We start from the raw sequence: 20,489 nt of genomic DNA on the forward strand, positions 1-20,489 counted from the left end.
CCTAGAGCACAGATGAGTGAGGTATTCCTGGGCTCCAAGCTCGCCCTATCTTCTTCCCACCCACATGACTAGATTTCTAGCATGTCCCCCACAATCTGAGGTTGCCTAAGAGAAGGCTCGCTCCACCAGTGGGTGTACAATTTAGTTTAAAGCACCTGGACCAGGATTCAGGTAGTCTTGTCATAAGCCTGTATCTCTCACTAAAGGGCTGTGGGACCCTAGACAAGTTAGTTACCCTCTCAGGGTTTATGATTCTCGGCTCTTAAACAAAAAGTTTGAGTCTGATGGTTCCCAGGGCCTTTCCAGTTCTAGGATACAAATCAGTCTAGAGGACTATGCAAGGTCAGGGCCAGCCGTTCTAGGACAGAGATGAGGCCCAAACCCTCTGGGTAGTTCCTGACATTTCCATTCCCTCTGGTGGGCTGCTCTGTATCAGGTGACACGATTGTCCCGGGATCTGTTTCCTGCCTTGGGATTGAGAGAGTCATTTCCTAGGCAGGTTGATAAGGAGTCTAGGGGTCCCCAAGGAGAGACGGGTCTGGAATTCTCAAGGAGGAAGAAAGGACAAACTTTTTTTCTTTCTCCACATTCTTTAGGATTATATAACAATAATGTATCCTGCCTAAGGACAGTCTTTGGATTCAACCTTCTGTTATCTTAAAATGTTAATTATGGGAGTAGACCTGGTCTTTACAAGGATGTATCTTGCCTGAGGACAGTGTTATCTTAAAATGTAAATTATGGGAGTAGGTCTGATGAGGTCTTTACAACCTCCAGATATTCTTTGGATTATATAACTTCATTGTTAACACTAGCAAGTGGGTACTCTTCCTGCCCCCTTCTGATGCCTATGTCAGAAGCTTTCTCTATCTCCTTTATACTTTAATAAAACTTTATTACACAAAAGCTCTGAGCGATCAAGCCTCGTCTCTGGCCCCGGATTGAATTCTTCTCCTCCGGGGGCCAAGAATCCCGGTGTATTCGTGTGATTTAACAACAACCTTTCAGGATCATGCTCTCTCACAGTCCAGAACAGAGACAAGGGCAAGTCCCTGAGCCTGGGGGCCCCAGGGTGACTTCAAGCCTCAGCAGATCAAGGAAGCTGTGTGTTCCAAAGAGCTTTGTCCCAGGACCTAAAACAGGCAGCGGTAGGAATGGTCTAGGCTCCCCCTCGGCTAAAGATAAAAACATCATGGGCTCACGGATGTTCCCAGTTGTAAATCAATCAGCTAGGATGATTTCTGCCCTTATCCCTTGCCCAGGGTTCCTCCTACAACCTCCATCCATCCTGTCCTCCTGTCCTGGCTTCCCAGCCACCTTAACTGGAGTAGAAGGAAGTTTTCAGCTGCCTCTGACAACAGTCCGCAACTTGGCCAAGTCATTGTGAGAATCCTAAGCTGCCCAAAGCACGGGCGAATAGATAGGCATTCAGGGGCCTCCACCAACCTCTGGGAGCCGGGGTAGCATGGGTCCACTCCGACAAGCAGATCGACGCCCAGTATACGCCAGGTTTCCCCACCTGCATGGCCCAGTCGCAGCCTGTTTTCCAGGAGTCAATGCCCATGAGTAATCCCTCTGCACAGCTATGGGTAGGATTTCTTTCTCATGTTGTTACAGAGATTAAAGTGCTACCTCCTAAGGCCACTGGGATGATTAAATGAGATTTCATTAGTAAAAGGGCTTCCCAGGTGGTTCAGAGGTAAAGAATCCACCTACCAATTCAGGAGATGCAGGAGACTCAGGTTCAATCCTGGGTCCAGATGATCCCCTGTTGCAGGAAATGGCAACCCACTCCAGTACTCTTGCCTGGAAAATCCCACACAGAGAGGAGCCTGGTGGGCTGCAGTCCACGGGGTCACAAAGAATCAGACACAACTGAGCACACACATACAAGTAAAATGTGAAAACCGGCACCGCACAAGCTGCAGATACTAAGAAAGTAAGATCTGCCTTCCCCCGCCAGCTGTTTACCTGAAGCTCAGACTCCCACAGCTGATCCCCGTCTTCTGAGCTCCTTTGAGATTTTGTCAGTCTGAAACCCTAAGTCAGCTTCAAATCCGGCTCTTGAAGAGAACTTTGAAGGTGTCGGGTCTACAAACTCTGAGACACTAAATAAGCTGCCTAGAATCTAACCCATAGCAGATGGCCATGCTGCTGGGCCCGCTGCAGAGGACGGGCTCACGTCTGGGCTTCCACCGCCCCCTGCCGGCTGCAGTGTGATACTGCAGGCAATGCTGGCATCCCGAGCCCAAGGACCCTCAAGTTGAAGCAGTCTACAGAGGAAGACAGCAAGCCAAGGCCAGGTGTCTGAGGAGGGCAACAGCTTGGAACTGCACAGTGGCTTATGGCTCACAGAGCACTTGCCTGTTTGATTTTCACGACCACCCTGCAATGCCTCTGTTCCTAAGCTCAGAAGGGAATTCACAGTCATTGTTCAGCCCTGATAGCCTCACTATTAACAGCTGACCTGTCTCAGCTTCAGGCCACGTCCTATACCCTAATAATACCCTAATAGAATATTCCAGAAAACCAATGAAACAGACCTGTGCAGATCTCAATGCAAATACTGGTGTTATTTCTAAAGCGCTTCAGTTTTAACCATGCTGTAAACAATCCAGAATATTCTGAGGAAAGGAATTTTGTAGGGAAATGCATCTGTGTATGTGTGTGCACCTGTGAGTTTGGTGTGTGGATTCCCTAGCAATGCAGACTGGTTAATATATGGCAGATGTCACCATTTGTCATGATTATGATGATTAATAAGCCTTTCTCACGTGCCAACTAGGTGACCGTTTCATTTATTAGTAACATCAAGAGCCGGGGTCAAATGCATGGTTTCCACAGTCCTCCCGGGCCAGAACCGTGGACCCCACCCAGTAGAATTTGGATATTTACACAGTGAAGGCACATGACCTGGCGACGCTGTCCATCAGCACCAGATAGCGATGAAATCACCCGTCAGAGCCAGCAGAGGGAATACCTGCCTTTCTCCTGTTCTCTTTTCAACTGGGGGGACTCTAAACCCAGACAGCATGTCATAGTAAAGGAGTCATGTCTTTGAGCCCTGCAGATCTCTTAAATAACTGGAGTTTTCAGGTCATATATTTATAGACTTTCAGATCCAAAGAAGACCTTAAGAGAGTATTCCAGTCCAATCCTTTAATTTTGCAGTAAAACGAAGCACAGAATAGGGAAGTGACGGTCTAAGGTCACAGAGAAACAGCTGGGATGAGAACTCAGGGTCCTTGGCTGTTTTTTCTCCAGCTGACCTTAATTCGAGTAGCCTCATTTCTAGATGGGAACTACTGGCTTCAACTGAAGATTTTTAAGCCCCATCTTTTCTTAATGCACAGAGGAAGAGGAAGAAACTGGCACATTGTAGGTACTGAATAATTGGGTTCGTTGGCTTTTGCTTTTATGGATTAATCTTACTTCATGCAACTTAAGAAGGTTAAACTCATGGGACTTCCCTGGTGGTCCAGTGGCTAAGACTGCACTCTCCATGCAGGGAACCTGGGTTCGATCCCCGGTCAGGGAACTAGAGCCCACACACAGCAACTAAAAAATCCTGTGTATCACAACTAAGACTCAGCGCAGCCAAATAAGTAAATTTAAAAAAAATTTATTTTTAAAGAAGACAATTCAAATAATGAATTTCTCTCTTTATTCTCTCCAATGAAGTGATCAGAGGTTTGAATTGCACCCCACTGTCCCATTGCAAATCTAAGTGTGGATCTGAGGTTATAATATGATGTTTATTGAATCAAAGGAAAGGCTTTTTGAGGAAGACACCTAGGCTTAGAGTAACTCTGTTTTAAGCTTCTGGAGGCATGTTAGAATCTTCTTTGAAGGAAAGACGCTGTTAGCACTTGAGCGAATACAAGCTGTTCAGGGAGTTAGGACATAGCACGAATACTTCCTACGCCTATTTCAAATATGTGATTAAAACAGATATGAAATGATGCTAATTGCCTATTAGCCATTCAGGCCTAGTAGTTTTGAATTTGCTTATCATCATGATTATAAATCATATTTTTATCAAAATCTTCCAATCCATTCAATGTTCTTCCAACCACCATCCTGAAGAATAACACCTCTGTCATCCTGAAACTTTCAGAGATTCATGTTCTGCAGGGCAAGTTCCATCTTCCATGGAATCCCCAGGGTAGCATAAGAAGACTCCTATGGGGCTTCTTCTTCAGACCCTCAGGGACCAGGGTTTACAGTTTTCTGGTACACAAGTGACACACTAGGAAGGAACAATGGAGAACTAGTTGAAGGGTCTTCCTACAGCTCAGGACACTGCGCCGCATCCCAGCACTGCCAACCACCACCCCCAGACCAAACACCACTCTGCAGTCCCAGCTGTGGGGAATGCCTCCGGGGCAGGACCCCATACCATCCTGGTCATTCATTAATTTTCACCGTACATGTCCCATGTGTCAAGCACTGTGGCAGACTCTGGAGATACTGGGATGACCAGATACAGAAGTGGTCCTTTCTCACATGGCACTCACAGTTTTTCAAAAGCCCAACTGGCTCATGGATCAGCTGCTCATGAAAATCCATAGCAGGGATTTTTCAATCACTTCTGTGTTGCAGCATAGCCAAGGCACTTGGGTTAGAATCTTTGCTTGAGTCCGGGGCCTCAGAGGGAGGGGCTCATCAGATCACTGACTTCTGCATTAGATCACTGACTTCTGCATCAGACGGTTTGCACGGAGCTAATTTTGCAATCTCTGTGAGCTTACTGGGAGCCACGCAGCAGCTCTGCTCTCAGAGAAGGTGGGTCTGGATTACTGTCAGCCCTGAGGCCATGGTGGGAAGGTTCTGGGCTACAGTGAGGTTGCTGTACAGTTGTAGGCATCCTTGCTGCCTGGGAGCCCCACACATGGTCTGTGTGTGTTTCACCCTGAGGCTAAAGCTATTGCAAAACTTGAAGGGCCGCCTGACTGGAGACCCATCCGCCTCCCTCACCCTCTGTGCTGACTGCAGATCTGCCTGTCTCCAGGGCCTCTCCTGTACCTTCCCCCTCTGAAACCCAAAATGTCTATCATTTCCTATCAAATACCCAGGAGGAGATACAACTTGGGTATCAGGAAGAATCTGGTTCTGCTAACTCAACAGAGGCTGCAAAAGCCATTGGAGAATGAGTGCAAGGCCCACTCGGCCCAACTCAGAGACTGGGCTGCTTCTGAGGCTCCAACAGTGGACCAATCTGTCCTGGCATGGTCTCCTTTCACCAGGCATTGTTCCCCACAAGTATTACACAGGGACTTCCCCAAATGATTCCAGAGACCATGGAGTTCTCTGCTACACACACCTCCAAGGCAGTAACCAGTCACCACACAGGGCAATCAGCTGGTGTCCGAAAAGGCTGCAATGCCTTCCAGGGCACCTCCTCATCCCCGGTATCAGCATGGCACAGGGTCATCACAGAACAAATGTGCTCCATCTCAAAAATTCATTTTTTTCCCTCTCTGTCTCCTTAGTACCTCACACAGTGTCTTTAACAAAGAAGGGTCTCAAAAATGCCACTGGTGGACACTAAAGATCAGGCTCTTCTGGAGTTTTATCCATTACCCTCATCTTTATGCAAATAATGGAATCAGTGGGTGATAAGACCATCACACAGCCCTCCTTCCTCTCAGGAGACCCAGCCCAAGCTGCAGCTTTAAGGGGATTCTTGTTATCTTCGTGCAAGTTGGAGGCGGTGCCTCATGGCAGAAGGTGGTGTGGACCCATGGCTTCCCAGCCAAAAATACAGTAAGGCTGAGAGACAGCCTAACATCTCAGCCCTCCCTCTGCAGCAGAACTTTCCCCAGCCTGTGGCCCCACCTCCCTGGACTGCGGGACCCTCGTACCAGAGTGGTGAACTTGTCCACGCAGGCATTGCGGATCTTCTCCGGGGTGGCAGGGCTATCTAGCCGGAAGAGCTCCTTCGTGTTATTATTTGTGTGCTGAGCTCGAGCCGCGCGGATGGCATCCTTGATGGCAAAGAAGATGGAGGCGCCCAGGAAGAGGGGCGGCTCCCCGACCGCCTGAGTGGACAAGAGCAAAGCACAGACAGGGAATCAGGGGAGGGCCAACCTCCACAGCTGCAGGGCTGGAGACCCCAGGGACCCCAGAGCAAGGCAGGAGCTCAAAACTAAACAGGGGCTGAGAACAAGCAGTCTAATAAATGATTCCTCCTTGTGGGCACATCTTTTAAATTTCACTGTGTGATTTTCTCTGATGACACCATGCGAATATAATGGACCATCAAAAGTTGTATAAAGCATTATATTTTACAGACAAAAAAAAAAAAAAAATCTGATCCTTTCCTCATAGCAATAAACCTCAGGGAATAATCTACCTGAAACTCTGTCACCAATATTTACAGTCACCATAATTATACTTACAAGTTGCTGAAACAGAGGTATCATGACCAACAGGATGGAAACTATTTTCTAGCAAAGGCGGTTTCATCCCCCAAAGCATAGATCAGAGACTGCCCATAACAGAGTCAGCAGGGAGGCTTGTTAAAAATGCAGGCCTGGGCTTCCCTCGTGGTCCAGTGGTTAAGAATCCACCCACCAATGCAGGGGACATGGGTTCCATCCCTGATCTGGGAAGATCACATATGCTGTGGGGCAACTAAGCCCATGCAACATAGTCACTGAGCCTGTCCTCTAGAGCCCGGGCACTGCAGGTAGAGAGCAGCCCCCATTCTCCGCAAAGAGAGAAAGCCCACGCAGAAACGAAGACCCAGGGAAGCCAAATATAAATAAATATATTTTTTTTAAATGCAGGTTTAAGGACCCTACCCCACACCTACTGAATCAAAATTCCTAAGGGTGAGTCCCATGGAGCTAACCTTTTTATCCAGAGCCCCCAGTGACCCGACACACGCTAAAGTGTGAGAGCCGACGGCAAGGACCACAAGTGTTCCAGGCCCTCCCACTGGAAAGTAAACTGAGATGTGTCTCATTGATTACAAGTAATTATCTGTCTTCCTTCTTAGACCAACAACTGTGTCAATCAGTTTGATGAATTTTATTAACTGTTTTTCATACTTATTGGGGACATGGAGGAAACCGAGGGTAGTTATAACCATCCAGGCATGCTGATCAAGCCTCAAGGTCTAGTGGCGGTCATTGAAGGAGGTGAAAGTGTGTGCACAGGGGAATGGGCTGATTCTCAAGAGACAACAGGGGTGCAGGACCTGCGAGAGCATCTCTGGGACCAAGCCTCAGGGATGAACACCTGAGACGTGGGTGTAGGTCAGGACTTGACCTATAAGACTGACCTAAGGAATCCCTCTGAGTACACCCCGAAAGCTGGCTTAAATGACAGGGAGGTGGTGTCATCCTCAATCCAGTGCCCTGTGCTCCCAGGCGGGTCTGCTCACCGCCCCCCTCACCCCACCTCCAGCCCCGCATGCTCAGCATCTGCCCCAGGCTCCTGCCAGGCCCTTCTCTCTCTCTTCCATGCGAGCTCCCTGCAGACCCCCATGGCGGGTGGTTTCCCACAGTGCAGACTGGAAGGCAGCACAGACCCAGGGCAATAGTACCTTGGAGGCATAGATGGCCTTCTTGTTGGGGCAGTCACGAAGCAGGGACACCCTGAACTCCGTGGGGATGCTGCCAAACGCGGGGATCTTGTAGGTGCTGGGGCCGCGGGTGTACAGGCTCCCCTCAGGGGAATAGTGTAGCTCCTCCAGGGTGAAGAGGCCCATGCCCTGGACAAACGCCCCTTCCACCTGCAGGACAGACAGAAACCATGGCTACCCTGCCTCCCACCCCCCATCCAAAGACAGGTGCTGCTTTCCACAGCAGGCACCAAGCCCCACCTGCCCAGGCGAACTGAAGAGAAGCTGAAAACAGCCCCCTACTGCTTCCTTCCCCGGCTCCTGCCCCAGCCTGGGATAACCGATCTGGGCCTTTGCCAGCATCGGTGTAGGCAGAGCAAAGGCAGGGACACTGAAATCGGTTTCAGAACTTGTCAGCAGTTCCAGGAGCGGGACAGGCAGTGGTAGGCGTAATTTCCTATGAAACCTACTTCAGGGCCGATGCAGATGTTCCTTCCATGAAGCCACAGGAGAAACGGCACCCCCGAGCTGAGAAGTGAGCTCGTGGGGTGATGGTGGCTGAGGGTGTCCCTCAGGGGACCACTACCCCCCGTGTACTGAGAGGGACCATGCACTTTGGGGCAGTCCCACAAGACAGGTTCCATCTTTGGGTTGCGAAGATCCCCTGGGGGAGGGCATGGCAACTCATTCCAGTTTTTTTGTCTAGAGAATCCCCATGGACAGAGGAGCCTGGCAGGCTACAGTCCACGGGGTTGCACAGAGTGGGACACGACTGAGCGACTAAGCACACGGCACAAGACTGGACTTTCTTGGTTAGTAGATTCCAGGCTTTTTGAACTCCCAGACCTGCCTGCCCTCTGGGAGAAGACGGCTCCTGCTGCAGCTCACAGATCCCTTGAAGGGCACATGCCACGCTCTGCTGGCCCACGTGTCTGCTCTCCCAGCCTCACTGCTCAGAATCATGCTATGTGGCACCATCACAGCTAAACAAGTGTGTTCAGAGGGAGACCAGACGCTGAGCATCTCTGTGTCTGCTATGCCAAGCTCAGTGCCTGCCCATAGGAGGGGCTTCCCACACCGTTGTTCAATGACTTAAAAAACAGTTTTATGACTAAGTTTCTATATACTCAGTGATTGTCCAGTTTTGGGAAATACAACAAACCTTTTCTACCTCATGTTCAGTATGTCGGTTCTTGATTTCTCCCCCGACTCTGTTCTACCTGCTCTGCTCAATATTCTCATATTTTCCCAAAGTGACTTTCTTGCAGCCATCCCTTTATTCCTCTTGCTCGAACCTGGGGAGGACTCTCCACAACCTCAGGCTTGGTAGCATTTACTTGCTAGAGTACAACAGCCATCATCAGTGGAAGAGGAATAAAGAGGGAGAAAATGCCTCTGCCCTGAGACCCCACTGCCTGCACACTGAACTCAAACTCAATCTTCACTCCCCTCGGTGCCACGTTGTGTTTGAATATTCAGTGTTCCCACTGCCCATCATCTTGCTTTCTGCCGTATGAATGCCCTTTTCAAGTTTATCCATGTGGATTTGTCTTCTGCCTCAGGAATTGGGTGGACTCTCATCCACTAAATCCCACTCTCAGGGGGACTCACTTGGCACCATGCTCAGACCTCCTTAAAAATAACAGCAGGGGAGACACTGTGGCCAGGGATCCTAGGAGGCAGTGGGGCACATCAGTGGCCAAGTCCCTCACCACCCTGATCCCCCAGGAGTCCTACCTGTCCAATATCGATGGCAGGGTTCAGACTGGAGCCAACATCCATGACAATGTCTGTGCGGAGGTTCTAGAATGGATAGCAAAACAAAAGCAGTTTGAGAAGAAAGGGATGTATGGAATAATAGATGGGTCAGGGCAACTCTTAGGTTATTAAGAGCAATAGGAATAGTTCTTTCCCAAGCAGAGAGCTCCAGGCACCCTCAGGCAGCAGTGTGAGTAGGAAGGGCAGGCACCCAGCTTCCTGGGGCTTTGAACCTGAGTCCAGGTCAATCGTGTAAGAAAGGCACTGACAAATTACATTCTATGGGCTGAACGCAGCCCATCCTCTGCTTTTGTGGAACTTGTGAGCTAATAATGGTTTTCATGTTTTTAAATGACTGACAAAAATAAAAAGAATATGTTGTGACATGAAAACGATATGAAAATCACATTCCAGGTGCATAAATTACATTTTGTGGGAACACATTTACGCCCATCTCTTTGCATACATTCATATCTATTTTCCTACTACAAGATAGAGTGGAATAACTGAGGCAGTCTCAGAAAATCTAAAATATTTAGTTTTTGGTTCTTTACAGGAAGTTTGCCAAGCCATGACTTAGCACACTATTTTCCCAACCAGAAAGTTCATTCCTCCACTCTTTGTATTACAGTTTTAGATGTTTCTCTTTTCCCCTTTCATACTAACGTTTTGCAAACTTCTCACCTTATGATCCCCTGTCAAGCAGTCAATTTCCACTTCTGAGCAAGCCACCCCATAGGTGAAATAGTGGAAGGCATTCCCTGAGTTGGTCTCAAAGCTGTAGCCAAGGTTGGGTGTCCTGGGGAGAAGAGAAAATATTGCATATGAATAAGATGGACATGTCCCCACCGCTCCCCCCCAACTCATACACATACAAAGAGTTTGTCCCATAAAATCTTAAGACCCTAAAGGCTTTATTTTTTTATTCAGCTGTTCTTTAAAAAGTCTGTGAGTTCTGAACACTTTGAACCTGTCCATGAAACCCCTGCACGGCTGAGCATCTTGCCCCTTGTCTCTGCTCCATTTTGCCAATGGCCTTCATATGAATCATTCTGCGGAGCTGAGCGGTGCAGGGTCCCAGCATGCTGGCCTCTATGTGGTAGAAACAGAGGTGACAAGTTTGCCTGAGCTTATGGAGGACATGCAAGTCACGCTCCAAAGGATCTACTGAATTAGAATTCAAGAGCTCAGAACCAAAGGTTCCTTCTGGGCTGGCTCCTAGGCTGTTCATACAAGCTCACCCGGGGCTGCTCACCTTTCTCAAGGTGAAAGGTAACAAGATCAGTAACCCGTGCCAACACGGGTGCAGCCACCTGGTATTACTCTTCATCTACGGACCCCTCCTAAGTTTCAACAGATGATTTGAGCAAAGCGTTGTTAAAAAAAAAGCAGATGTTCTTTTTTACATTTTTTCTTTTTTTTCTATTCCTTTTTAAAAATGTATTAGCAAGTTTATTCTAGCATTTGGTGTTAGGTTTTAGACTTGGTTCATTTCTTTTTTTTTAATTTCTTTATTTTGATTGAAGGATAATTGCTTTACAGTATTTTGTTGTTTTCTGCCAAATATCAACATGACTTTTTTTTTTTCAATCCTATCTTATATTATGATTCCAATTTTGCATGAGCTACATTGGTTGTGTGTGTGTATTCTCTGTTTATAGCACTCTGTACCTGAGTTATTCTATACCTTACACAGAAATAATAATGTGAGCTGATGTGATAAGAATTTGCATGAAAACAAAACCAATACAGGACTGAGGGAAAAGTCTTTTCCCAAGAGATGGCCATGTTCTTTGACTTCTAACCTTATCAAGTTCATCTGGGTGTTCCCTGATAAAACTCCAGTTCTATCAACTCTAACAATGAAATAGGAACTTATAAGAAAATCTTCATTAGTTTGTGTTTGTGTAAGTCAAATATTACATAACCAGGGAGCACTGGCAAAACATTGCTTTGCCCTAAAAAATACATATATATATTTAATTTACATATATAGTGTATATATTTATAAATTTTCACACAAGACCTTTTAAAGCAAACATTCAACTATTTTCCACATTCACTGATCCGAGAAAGAAAAGGTCTTAGTTAGATTTCCCAGAGAAAGCTAAAACATTATGGCTAACAGTAAATATGATCATTTCTTTTCACAGTTTCTAGATCAGACAGGCAGGGCCTCTGCTGAAACAGGGTCTCACTGAATTTTCAAATTTCAGAAGATGCTTTTTTCTAAATCCCATTTTATGTTCCACTCTACATTTTGTAACAAGACCACGTGCTCTAGATCCTCCTCTCATTCTTTTGCAGGAGAGCCTGCTTAAAGCAATATGACGCATAGCACAAATAACACACACGGGTAACCCTCAGAACACCAGACGCCCCTGGTTCTTACAGGAGAATGCTGAGGGGCATGGCTGGTGACGGACCCATTATGTCATAAAAGAGGGGACAGGTTCAGAGAGGGACCAGTGACCCCCCAAGTGGAATGGTATACTTTAAGACCAGAACTAGAACAGAGGTTTTTCGATACGATAGATCATGCTTTTGGCACATAGTTTGGTAAGCTCACGTATTTCAGGGCCCCTTCAATACACTGAAGTTAGTGGCAGTCCATTGGAGAGAGAAGCATTTTGGTGGACCTGCTCTCTCCTGACCAAAGGCTGACAGAGTGCAGCGCTGGAGGGGCCTGCAGAGGTTAGGATGACAACTCATTGTGAGAGGGGCAAGGTCAGCACCTTACTTACCTGTAAAACCCAGTGGTAGACAAGCTCACTCTATCCTGGTAGGCAGCCATGACCTGAGGAGAGGGAATGGCATCAGGAAGGGGGAAGCATGGCTTCCAGAAACCCTGGCCCGGCACCAGGCTTTCATGAGCTCCTCCTCCTCACCTGGAAGCTGATCAGCTTTTTTTCAATAGTAACTCTCGCTTCCACATGGCACGTCCTGCTCTTCACCACCACCCCCTGCACTAGGCCCTGGTCATCTGAAACCTGGAGCACCACGGTAGCCTCTTAGCTGGTCTTCCAGCCTCAAGTCGCCTCCCGCCCCGCCATGTAGCTCAGTCCAGTCAGAGGGATCATCTTAACACACCACACAGTACTTGTCACTCACCTACTCTAGAGCTTTCCATGATTCTGCACTGTGTATAGAGCCACTGAGCAAATGCCTGATAGTAAGGATTCCAGTCTTCTCTATGGCTTCCAGTAATCCACACATCATTGCTACTCCAATCAAAACTCCAGCGTTAACTCTCTCCCAATCCTCATCCCTACACTTCTGCACCTTCATTTATGTGGTTCCTCTGCTGTATCTGTCAAAATCCTTTGCTTCATCAACAATCAGCTCAAGCCTGCCTCTTCATCCACCTCTCCTGTGATGACTCCCTACTCTGGCCATTACCATGGCTCCCTACTCTGTACAATGCTCATTCCCTACTTAACATATTAGCCTTGTGTTCTATTAATAAAGTTGTCCACCTCTCCATCCATTCTATCTCTTTAGTCACTGCAGACAGTGACTTCAGCCATGAAATTAAAAGATGCTTGCTCCTTGGAAGAAAGCTATGACAAACCTAGACAGTGTATCAAAAGGCAGAGACATCACTCTGCCAACAAAGGTCTGTATAGTCAAAGCTATGGTTTTTCCAGTAGTTGTGTACAGATGTGAGAGTTAGGCCATAAAGAAGGCTAAGCATTGAAGAATTGATGCTTCTGAACTGTGTGCTGGAGAAGACTTTCACCGAGAGTCCCTTGGACTGCAAGGAGCTCAAACCAGTCACTTCTAAAGGAAATCAATCCCGAATATTCACTGGAAGGACTGATGCTGAAACTGAATTCCAATACTTTGGCCACTTGATGTAAAGAGCCGACTCATTGGAAAAGACCCTGATGCTGGGAAAGATTGAGGGCAGGAGGAGAAGGGGATAATAGAGGATGAGATAATTGGATGGCATCACTGACTCAATGGACATGAGTTTGAGCAAACTCCAGGAGACGGTGAAGGCCAGGGAAGCCTGGTGTGCTGCAGTTCATGGGGTTGCAAAGAGTCGGACATGACTTAGCAACCGAACAACATCTACATAATAAATTTTTATTTTATTCTTCCTTTCTTTCTTTCTTTCTTCCTTCTCTCTCTTTCAATATTCACAGTTCTAAATTTAATTTGTTGTTGATGTAACTTGCATCATGATCATTGTCAACTTCCAAGGACTTTACTATATAAAAGATGCTATTGAGTCCTTTGCAGACACTGCCTTACTCAGTGTTTAGTACAACCCTATAAGATCAGTACTATTATTATATTCATTTTACAGATAAGAAAACTAAAGTTTACACAAAGAATTTCTCTAGGATCTTTACTATATGACATAAAATATATATAGATAGTAGCAGTGGCAGTAATAGCTTGCCTTTTTCAATACAGTACAGACACTAAAAAGCTTTGATGCCTGTCATGTCTCAATCACACTCTTCTGATAAAACCCTTTTGGAGGGTTACCTGCTTATAAGGAACACTGGACTACATGGTCAGTAGATGAAGACAAAGCCCAGGTCAACAGATTGTAGAGACCATCATTGAAAACACTGACACTGTCTTACAAATCCATGCTAAAACCCACACTACCAAAATCAACCCACATTCACGTGGTATCTATGAGTGTGGACAGGGAAGGACAGGTTGCGCAAGGCACAATAAGATGAGTAGGTCTAGGAGAAATAGCTTATTTTCTTTGACTCTTTTGAGGGAGACTTGTACAATCTGAGTTGGTTCATGTGTGGTCACATTTTATGGGTTACTATTGTATCCAGTCCTTTCATTGCAACATGAGGGGAAGGTCAAGTGGGGCCACCATCGCATGTTTGCTTGTGGGCGGAGCTGAGTCTCCCATCTGAGAGACACTTCCTGGCAGCTTCCCTCTGAGGGTTTCTGACGTGCAGGCTTCTAAACCAGAAATCAGAGAACTGGGCTCATTCCTCTCATGAGTACTTGTATCACTCCTAAAATCAAAGGCATGATATAAATTTATGGGGAATGTCTTTTGGAGTTTCCCAGGTGGCTCAGTGGTAAAGAATCTTCCTCCTAAGCAGGAAACACGGGTTCGATCCCTGGGTCAGGAAGATCCCCTGGAGGAGGGCGTGGCAACACACTCCAGTAGTCTTGCCTGGGAAATCCCACACAGAGGCGCCTGGCAGGCTATAGTCCACGGGGTCCCCAAGAGTCGGACACAACTGAAGTGCCTGAGCATGGACACAATGTCTTTTTCCTTGTTCCCTCACAGACAAGAGTCTCTGTGGACCCAGACTCCAGAGCTGGGTAATGCAGGAGGCTCCTGGGGCAGCCCTCTCAGAAATGGAGGTTTGAAGAAAACGAGACTCTTTAAGACTGCAGATGAATGGGATGTGGGATGACCTCTAAGAGAAGAATTCTCAGTAAGGCAGGAGTAGCAGTCACCCCCATCTTCTGATGCTCGGGGCAGGTGAACCCCCAATTCCCTCAGGGCTGTCAAGATCTTGGATCAAAAATTCTCAAGTGATTTCCCTCAACTATGAACGTTGTAGAGAAGGGGGCCAGCAAGGCTGAACATTTGCTTCTTCTGTGAAAGCATACAGACACCTCAACTTCTCTTTGCCTTTGTGACTAGATCCTGACCTCCTCTTCCTGCCCAGGGTCGGGGACACAACCCTGCTCTTAATTTCTGTTTTGTCTGCAAACTTACCCAGTCTTCCCAGGAGCCATCAGGATTCTTTTTCTTGAAGGGTTCCAACCTTTTCAGGATGGTCTGGCAAGCTTCCTAAAGAAGAGAGCCCACATGGCAGACACATCAGGCCTCTGCATTCCCCAACTCAAGCAAAATCCTGAGGTTCTCCAAGCAGTGCTGTGCCCAGAGTGCCACTCAGACAGCCATGCCAGCCCCTCAGGAATGTCCCAGGCCCTGGGTAGGAGCCACTGGTCCTTGTGCAGAGAGCACTTCACGACTCAGTCCTGAAGTTGACACGAGGGGGAAATGCTGAAGGATCCCTAAGGAGGTGCCTTCTCCCTTCAAACTCCTTCGTCTGATGACATTACCCACCTTGGGGTGGGAGAAGCACAGGGTCTGACCTGGCTGACCCCCAATCAAGGCTCAATTTCGATCCATTGTCTCCTGCTCAGTTCTACCACCAGGGAGTGTGTCCTCCCAGAATCCCCTGCATTCCTCCAACTCCCCTCCCTCTCCACGCTCATCCTTCCAGGCCGTAATGGAAGTGGTAATGGTTCCTGGGCCCCTCTTTTAGCTTGGTGTCCTCCTGGTGAAGAGAACCAGAGGCATGGCCACCACCACAAGCCCGCAAGGGAGCCATTGCAGCTCCTATCCGGGGACTCTCCCGGCCCCCTGCCTTGGGCTGGCCCTCAGCTCGGCAGCCCCCGAGGCTCCTTACATAGATGGCCTGTCCATAGATGTCGGTACTGACGGAGGCGGCCGTGGGAGAGGAGTTGGGCACCGTGTTAGTGCTTGTCTCGCTGATATAGATCTTAGAGATGGGGATCTTCAGAGCTTTGCTGGCCACCTGCGAACAGAGAGGACACTACCTTCTAGGGAAGGGCCTGGCAGGGCTTGGCTGCCTTCTCCCCAAGGTGGGATTCAGATTCACTCTTAACAGGCAAGAAAATAATTTCATAAACCACAATTCTACTGAGGCTGGGATGTTCTCACATCAGTCTGAATCTGAAGTAACACTTTATGGAGTGGTTTGGTTGGATTCAAAATATTCATAAACCTGATGGTGATGAACAATGCCTTTTTAAAACTAACCCTGGCTTTAAAAAAGATTCGGCTTGGCCAGTGCCCACAAGCCAAGCAGGTGTGACAACTTTAATCCAGCTCTGCTGAGAGGAGCCTCACATGTGTGAGGGAAGCCAGTCACCTTTAACACACACCTTACACACGGACACAGAGCCCTTAAGTGCTGGTGATGGAAGCGGCCCGAATCATCACCAACACCTTTGCATAGATGGGGAAACTGAGGCCAAGAGGAGGAGCAGGCTTGCCCAAGGTCACATGTAAATAAGCAGCTGGGCAAGGGCTGGAACCTGGGCCTGCCTCTGCTTCTGGGATGTGGCACTGCTCGCTTTTTCACAGCATCGTACCTCCCCCAGACATCACGGTGCTGGGGAGGATGGACACTGTCTCCAGACTCCTCACCTGGACCATCTTGGTGTGAAGGCCTTGGCCCATCTCTGTGCCCCCGTGGCTTACCAGCACGGAGCCATCTGTGTATACGTGGATCAGGGCTCCTGCCTAAGGGAAGAGAAGAATGCCAAACACAAAATTCAGCAAATCCTAACTCAGTTTAAGGCCCGGGACCAAAAGTACTGGAGCCCAGGAAAAAGAAAACCAGCTGTAGCATTTTGAATAGAAACCTCAGACAAAAAAATCCAAGTAGTATACATCTCATGATTTAATAATATAGACCTTCAGTAGTTTGCAAAACTTTAAAAAAATATCTCTCTCTGTCACCCATCCTCAGAGGGAGGGCAGTCATATATGTTTGTCCTGCTTCTTTAGACAAAGAGATGGGATCAGAAAGGCAGAGCACCTGTCCATAGTCCAATAGTCAGGAAAATAATAACTAGGCATTGACCCCAGGTCCAATAGGGATGTACAAATTCAATTTCATTTAAACAGCAGAGAGTTCCTCTGGTCAGCCCTGCTCCCATGACAATATGTTCTTGTTGTGTCGTGCTCAGTCATGTCTGACTCTTTGCAACCCCATGGACTGTAGCCTGCCAGGCTCCTCTGTCCATGGAATCTTCCAGACAAGAACACTTGAGTGGGTTGCCATTTCCTACTACAGGGGATCTTCCCCAATCCAGGGATCAAATCTGCATCGCTTGTGTCTCCTGCGTTGGCAGGCAGATCATTATTACCACTGTGCCACTTGGGAAGTCTTGCAACAGTGCAAACAGAGGGGAATGGGACCCCAGGGCAGTGAAGATGGACAAAATTATACAAAGCAATTACCTGATTTAGAAAAGGAACTGTGAAGCTTATTCCAAATTTGGTAGGAATTATGCACAATCCTCTCTTTTTCCAACAATTCTCCCTAGAGGAAAAAAAAAAATCTCATAGTAACTTCTCCACCATATTCATGTCAGATTGGGAACAAGGCGTCCTTGGAAGTGCCCACTCAGTCTTGGTCATAACTGAATTGTGCTTCAATTGGGCAGACAAAGTGAGAACAGTGGGCATTTGGGTTCTGGATCCTCCAGTGGAGCTGGAACAAGGTCCACCCTTGAAAGTCTCGACCTTAAAGAGTCATCACTCTGCTTCCCTGAGAGGATCAGGATTGGGTCAGAGCGCTCTGGTGGTCTTGGACTGTGACGACGCCAGGGAAGAACTGTGGCTTGTTGCTGATAATACTTCCTCTGTGCTGTATATTTGCTTATCCAAGTAACTCTGTGAGAGAGAGGCCAGCGCAATTATCCCTACTCTCCAGATGATGAAGCTGAGACCCAAGGAGATAGAGTGACTACCAAGGTCACATTTATAGATTGGTGTCAGAGGCAGGCACATAATTATCGTGTTCTTAGTCCTGGGCCAAAGCATCGCCTGCCCACAAGGCAGACAAAAGTGCGAAGATGTACCACACTGCTATGAGCCTGAGTGCTGTGACCCGGGAGCCCCTGGGCTGCAGAACATTTCAGGATCTCAAAGAGAGGGCTACGGATGAGTCAGCAAACACAGCAGCCTTCTCAGTTATCTAGTAAGTTATTATTCTTATTCTGAGTTCAGCGAAAAGGCTATAAAATCTGAAACCCCAGAGAACCCCAGAACGTCAGGCTCCTCCCCCACGGCACTTACTTGTTGAACTTGTCGACCTCACTCTTTCGAGCGTAATACTGAGAGCTCTCCAGGCACTCATCCCAGCACCTGGGCACGCTGAACCCCTCAAGTCTCTGGTTGAAGTGGGTCAGGTCCCCTTCTTTGTATAGGTTCCTCCACCGCACCTTCCCAAGCAGAGAGACGCTGAGGCCGTGGCCATGGCAAGAGACCAGGGGGGCGTAACCAGAAGTGGAGCTTCCCGCCCCTCCCCTGCGCCTGCCCAGTGTCTACCCCGACGGAGATGTCCAAAATCCAAAGTAGGCTAAGCCCCTCTGACTTGTTCCTCCAAATTCCCAGCTTACTTCCTCTGCAGGCAGCCCACAGGTCACTGCAACTTCGCTCATCCAGTTCTCGGCAATGAACAGAGCCTGGGGCCCCCCAAAGCCCCGGAAGGCCGTGTTGGAGGACAGGTTGGTCTTGCACAGCCGCCCAGTGCCCCGGATATTGGGGATTTTATAGCAGTTGTCCATGTGGAATAGAGCTCGTTCCATTATCTGAAGCACACACAAGAAACCAGATTGGGAGAGAACAGTGCATGTATCTCATTGGCTCCTCAAAAAAGGAGGCGAGCTTTCAACGTCTGCAGCCATCCCTGCCTTTGCCAGCCCCACAGTCAACCGCTCTTCTTTGGGCCCACAGTATTGTTTTCCTGGGATATCACAACAGTTTCCTTAGTGCACTCCTGGCCTGCGTCTCTTCCCTCTAATCTATGCTTCATACTAAAAGGTAAGATCATAGCAAGTCAAGCACTTGCTTCAGAGTGCCACTTGTTAACACCAGAATAAAGTCTGTATATCTTTAAGTGTGGAATTCAGGACACTTTTCCCAGTATATCTTTTATCCTCTTTTCCGATAGCCTGTTACTCTCACCTTAACGCCCCTCCCCACCATATCCACCTGCTAAAATCCCCATTACAGCTCCCACATGAGGAAGCCCCTCCCAGATCCTCTAGTTGGAATTGATCATTTGCCTCTTTTAAAAAAGTTGGTGATTTTATTCCCATTAAACTTGTACTACAAATAGTTCTAAGAATCTAATACTTCTGTAAGTCATGTAATGCAAACCAGCAGCCCCTCCTTCCACTCCCCAGAAACAACCACTTACTCTGCCAGTCGTTTACATTGTCTTCCACCTCTCTAAATAATGTGTTTACATTTCCATTTCTTGTTCAGTTTTAGACTTTTATACTGTTTTCCCATCATGGGAAAGGAGGATTTAGTCCTCTCTCCCCAACCCCCGCCCCAACCCTCTTTCTCTTTGTACACACCGGCCTCCTGTCTCCCACCATCCCTATATAGTTATATATTGATCTGATTAACTGTCCATGTAATAATTCTGTAAACATCACTTACAGTTGAACCCTGGAGTTATGCTAGAATTACTTCTCTCTTTATTGATAATATTTCCCGCTTGGAGCTAATAATTATCTTTACTTTTTACCTTGGCTTTGTTTTCTATGCACATATTTCTAAAAAACTGTTTTTAATATGTTCAAACATATTTGATATTCTATCAAGTCTCATCTTTTTTAAGACATTGTTTCTGGAGGCTTCTGACCAACTTTCATTTAAATTGGCTGCCCCAGGCATCTGTGGTGGTGCTTCCCTGGTGGCTCAGATGGTAAAGAGTCTGCCTGCAGTGCAGGAGACCCGGGTTTGATCCCTGGGTTGGGAAGATCCCCTGGAGAAGGAAATGGCAACCCACTCCAGTATTCTCGCCTCGAGAACTCCATGGACAAGAGCCTGACATGCTACAGTCTGACGCGTCTGTTCAGCTGTCACTCACGGGTTTTCCCCTCAAATTCATCCCAATGATTCCCTCTGCCTCTCTCCACATTGCATTTCCTCTTTCTAGATTCCATAACTTCCCCTTTCTTAGTTTTACACCTTCATATTATTGGAGTACAACCTTCAGTCTTTCCAAAAAGAGTATATAGAGAGGTGCCTTTTTGAGAACTTGAGTGTCTGAAATGTCTTTTATTCTGCTTTCAGTTTTAATTCATGATTTGGCTGTATATAGAATTCCAGGTTGGAAATAAATTTCTCATTTACCTTCAGCATTTTGAAATCATTAGCTCGCCAGTACTGAGAAATCTAATCAATACCTTTTCAATTCTTGGAATGAGTCCTGGTTTTGTCCTCTCTGAAAATTGTGAAATCTCCTTTGTCCCCAGGTTTTTTAAATTTTACAATAATGTAAATTAGCATGTCTATTTTCTTTTTTTAATTTTTAAAAATATTTAAAAATTTTATTTATTTACTCTATTGGAGGATAATTACTTTACAATATTGTGATGGATT

At 47.1% G+C, this 20,489-nt stretch overlaps 1 protein-coding gene across 2 annotated transcripts in view; it reads right to left on the reverse strand.

The window, feature by feature from the left end:
* Positions 1-3,606: 3,606 nt before the first annotated feature.
* The window catches only part of XDH (xanthine dehydrogenase), a 60,003-nt gene continuing 43,120 nt past the window's right edge, over positions 3,607-20,489 (reverse strand). For both annotated transcript variants that reach the window (XM_055539732.1, XM_055539731.1), the window contains exons 25-36: positions 18,491-18,682; positions 18,168-18,313; positions 17,328-17,409; positions 16,509-16,604; positions 15,745-15,873; positions 15,045-15,119; positions 12,073-12,125; positions 10,013-10,127; positions 9,308-9,373; positions 7,553-7,741; positions 5,865-6,041; positions 3,607-4,249 (exon numbers count right to left, since the gene is read on the reverse strand). In XM_055539732.1, coding sequence (XP_055395707.1) covers positions 4,199-4,249; positions 5,865-6,041; positions 7,553-7,741; positions 9,308-9,373; positions 10,013-10,127; positions 12,073-12,125; positions 15,045-15,119; positions 15,745-15,873; positions 16,509-16,604; positions 17,328-17,409; positions 18,168-18,313; positions 18,491-18,682 — 1,371 coding nt within the window. In that variant the 3' untranslated portion in view covers positions 3,607-4,198. The remainder of the gene's footprint in view (positions 4,250-5,864; positions 6,042-7,552; positions 7,742-9,307; positions 9,374-10,012; positions 10,128-12,072; positions 12,126-15,044; positions 15,120-15,744; positions 15,874-16,508; positions 16,605-17,327; positions 17,410-18,167; positions 18,314-18,490; positions 18,683-20,489) is intronic.

This window comes from Bubalus kerabau, chromosome 11 (genome assembly GCF_029407905.1).
Source record: "Bubalus kerabau isolate K-KA32 ecotype Philippines breed swamp buffalo chromosome 11, PCC_UOA_SB_1v2, whole genome shotgun sequence".
Lineage (NCBI taxonomy): Eukaryota > Metazoa > Chordata > Mammalia > Artiodactyla > Bovidae > Bubalus > Bubalus kerabau.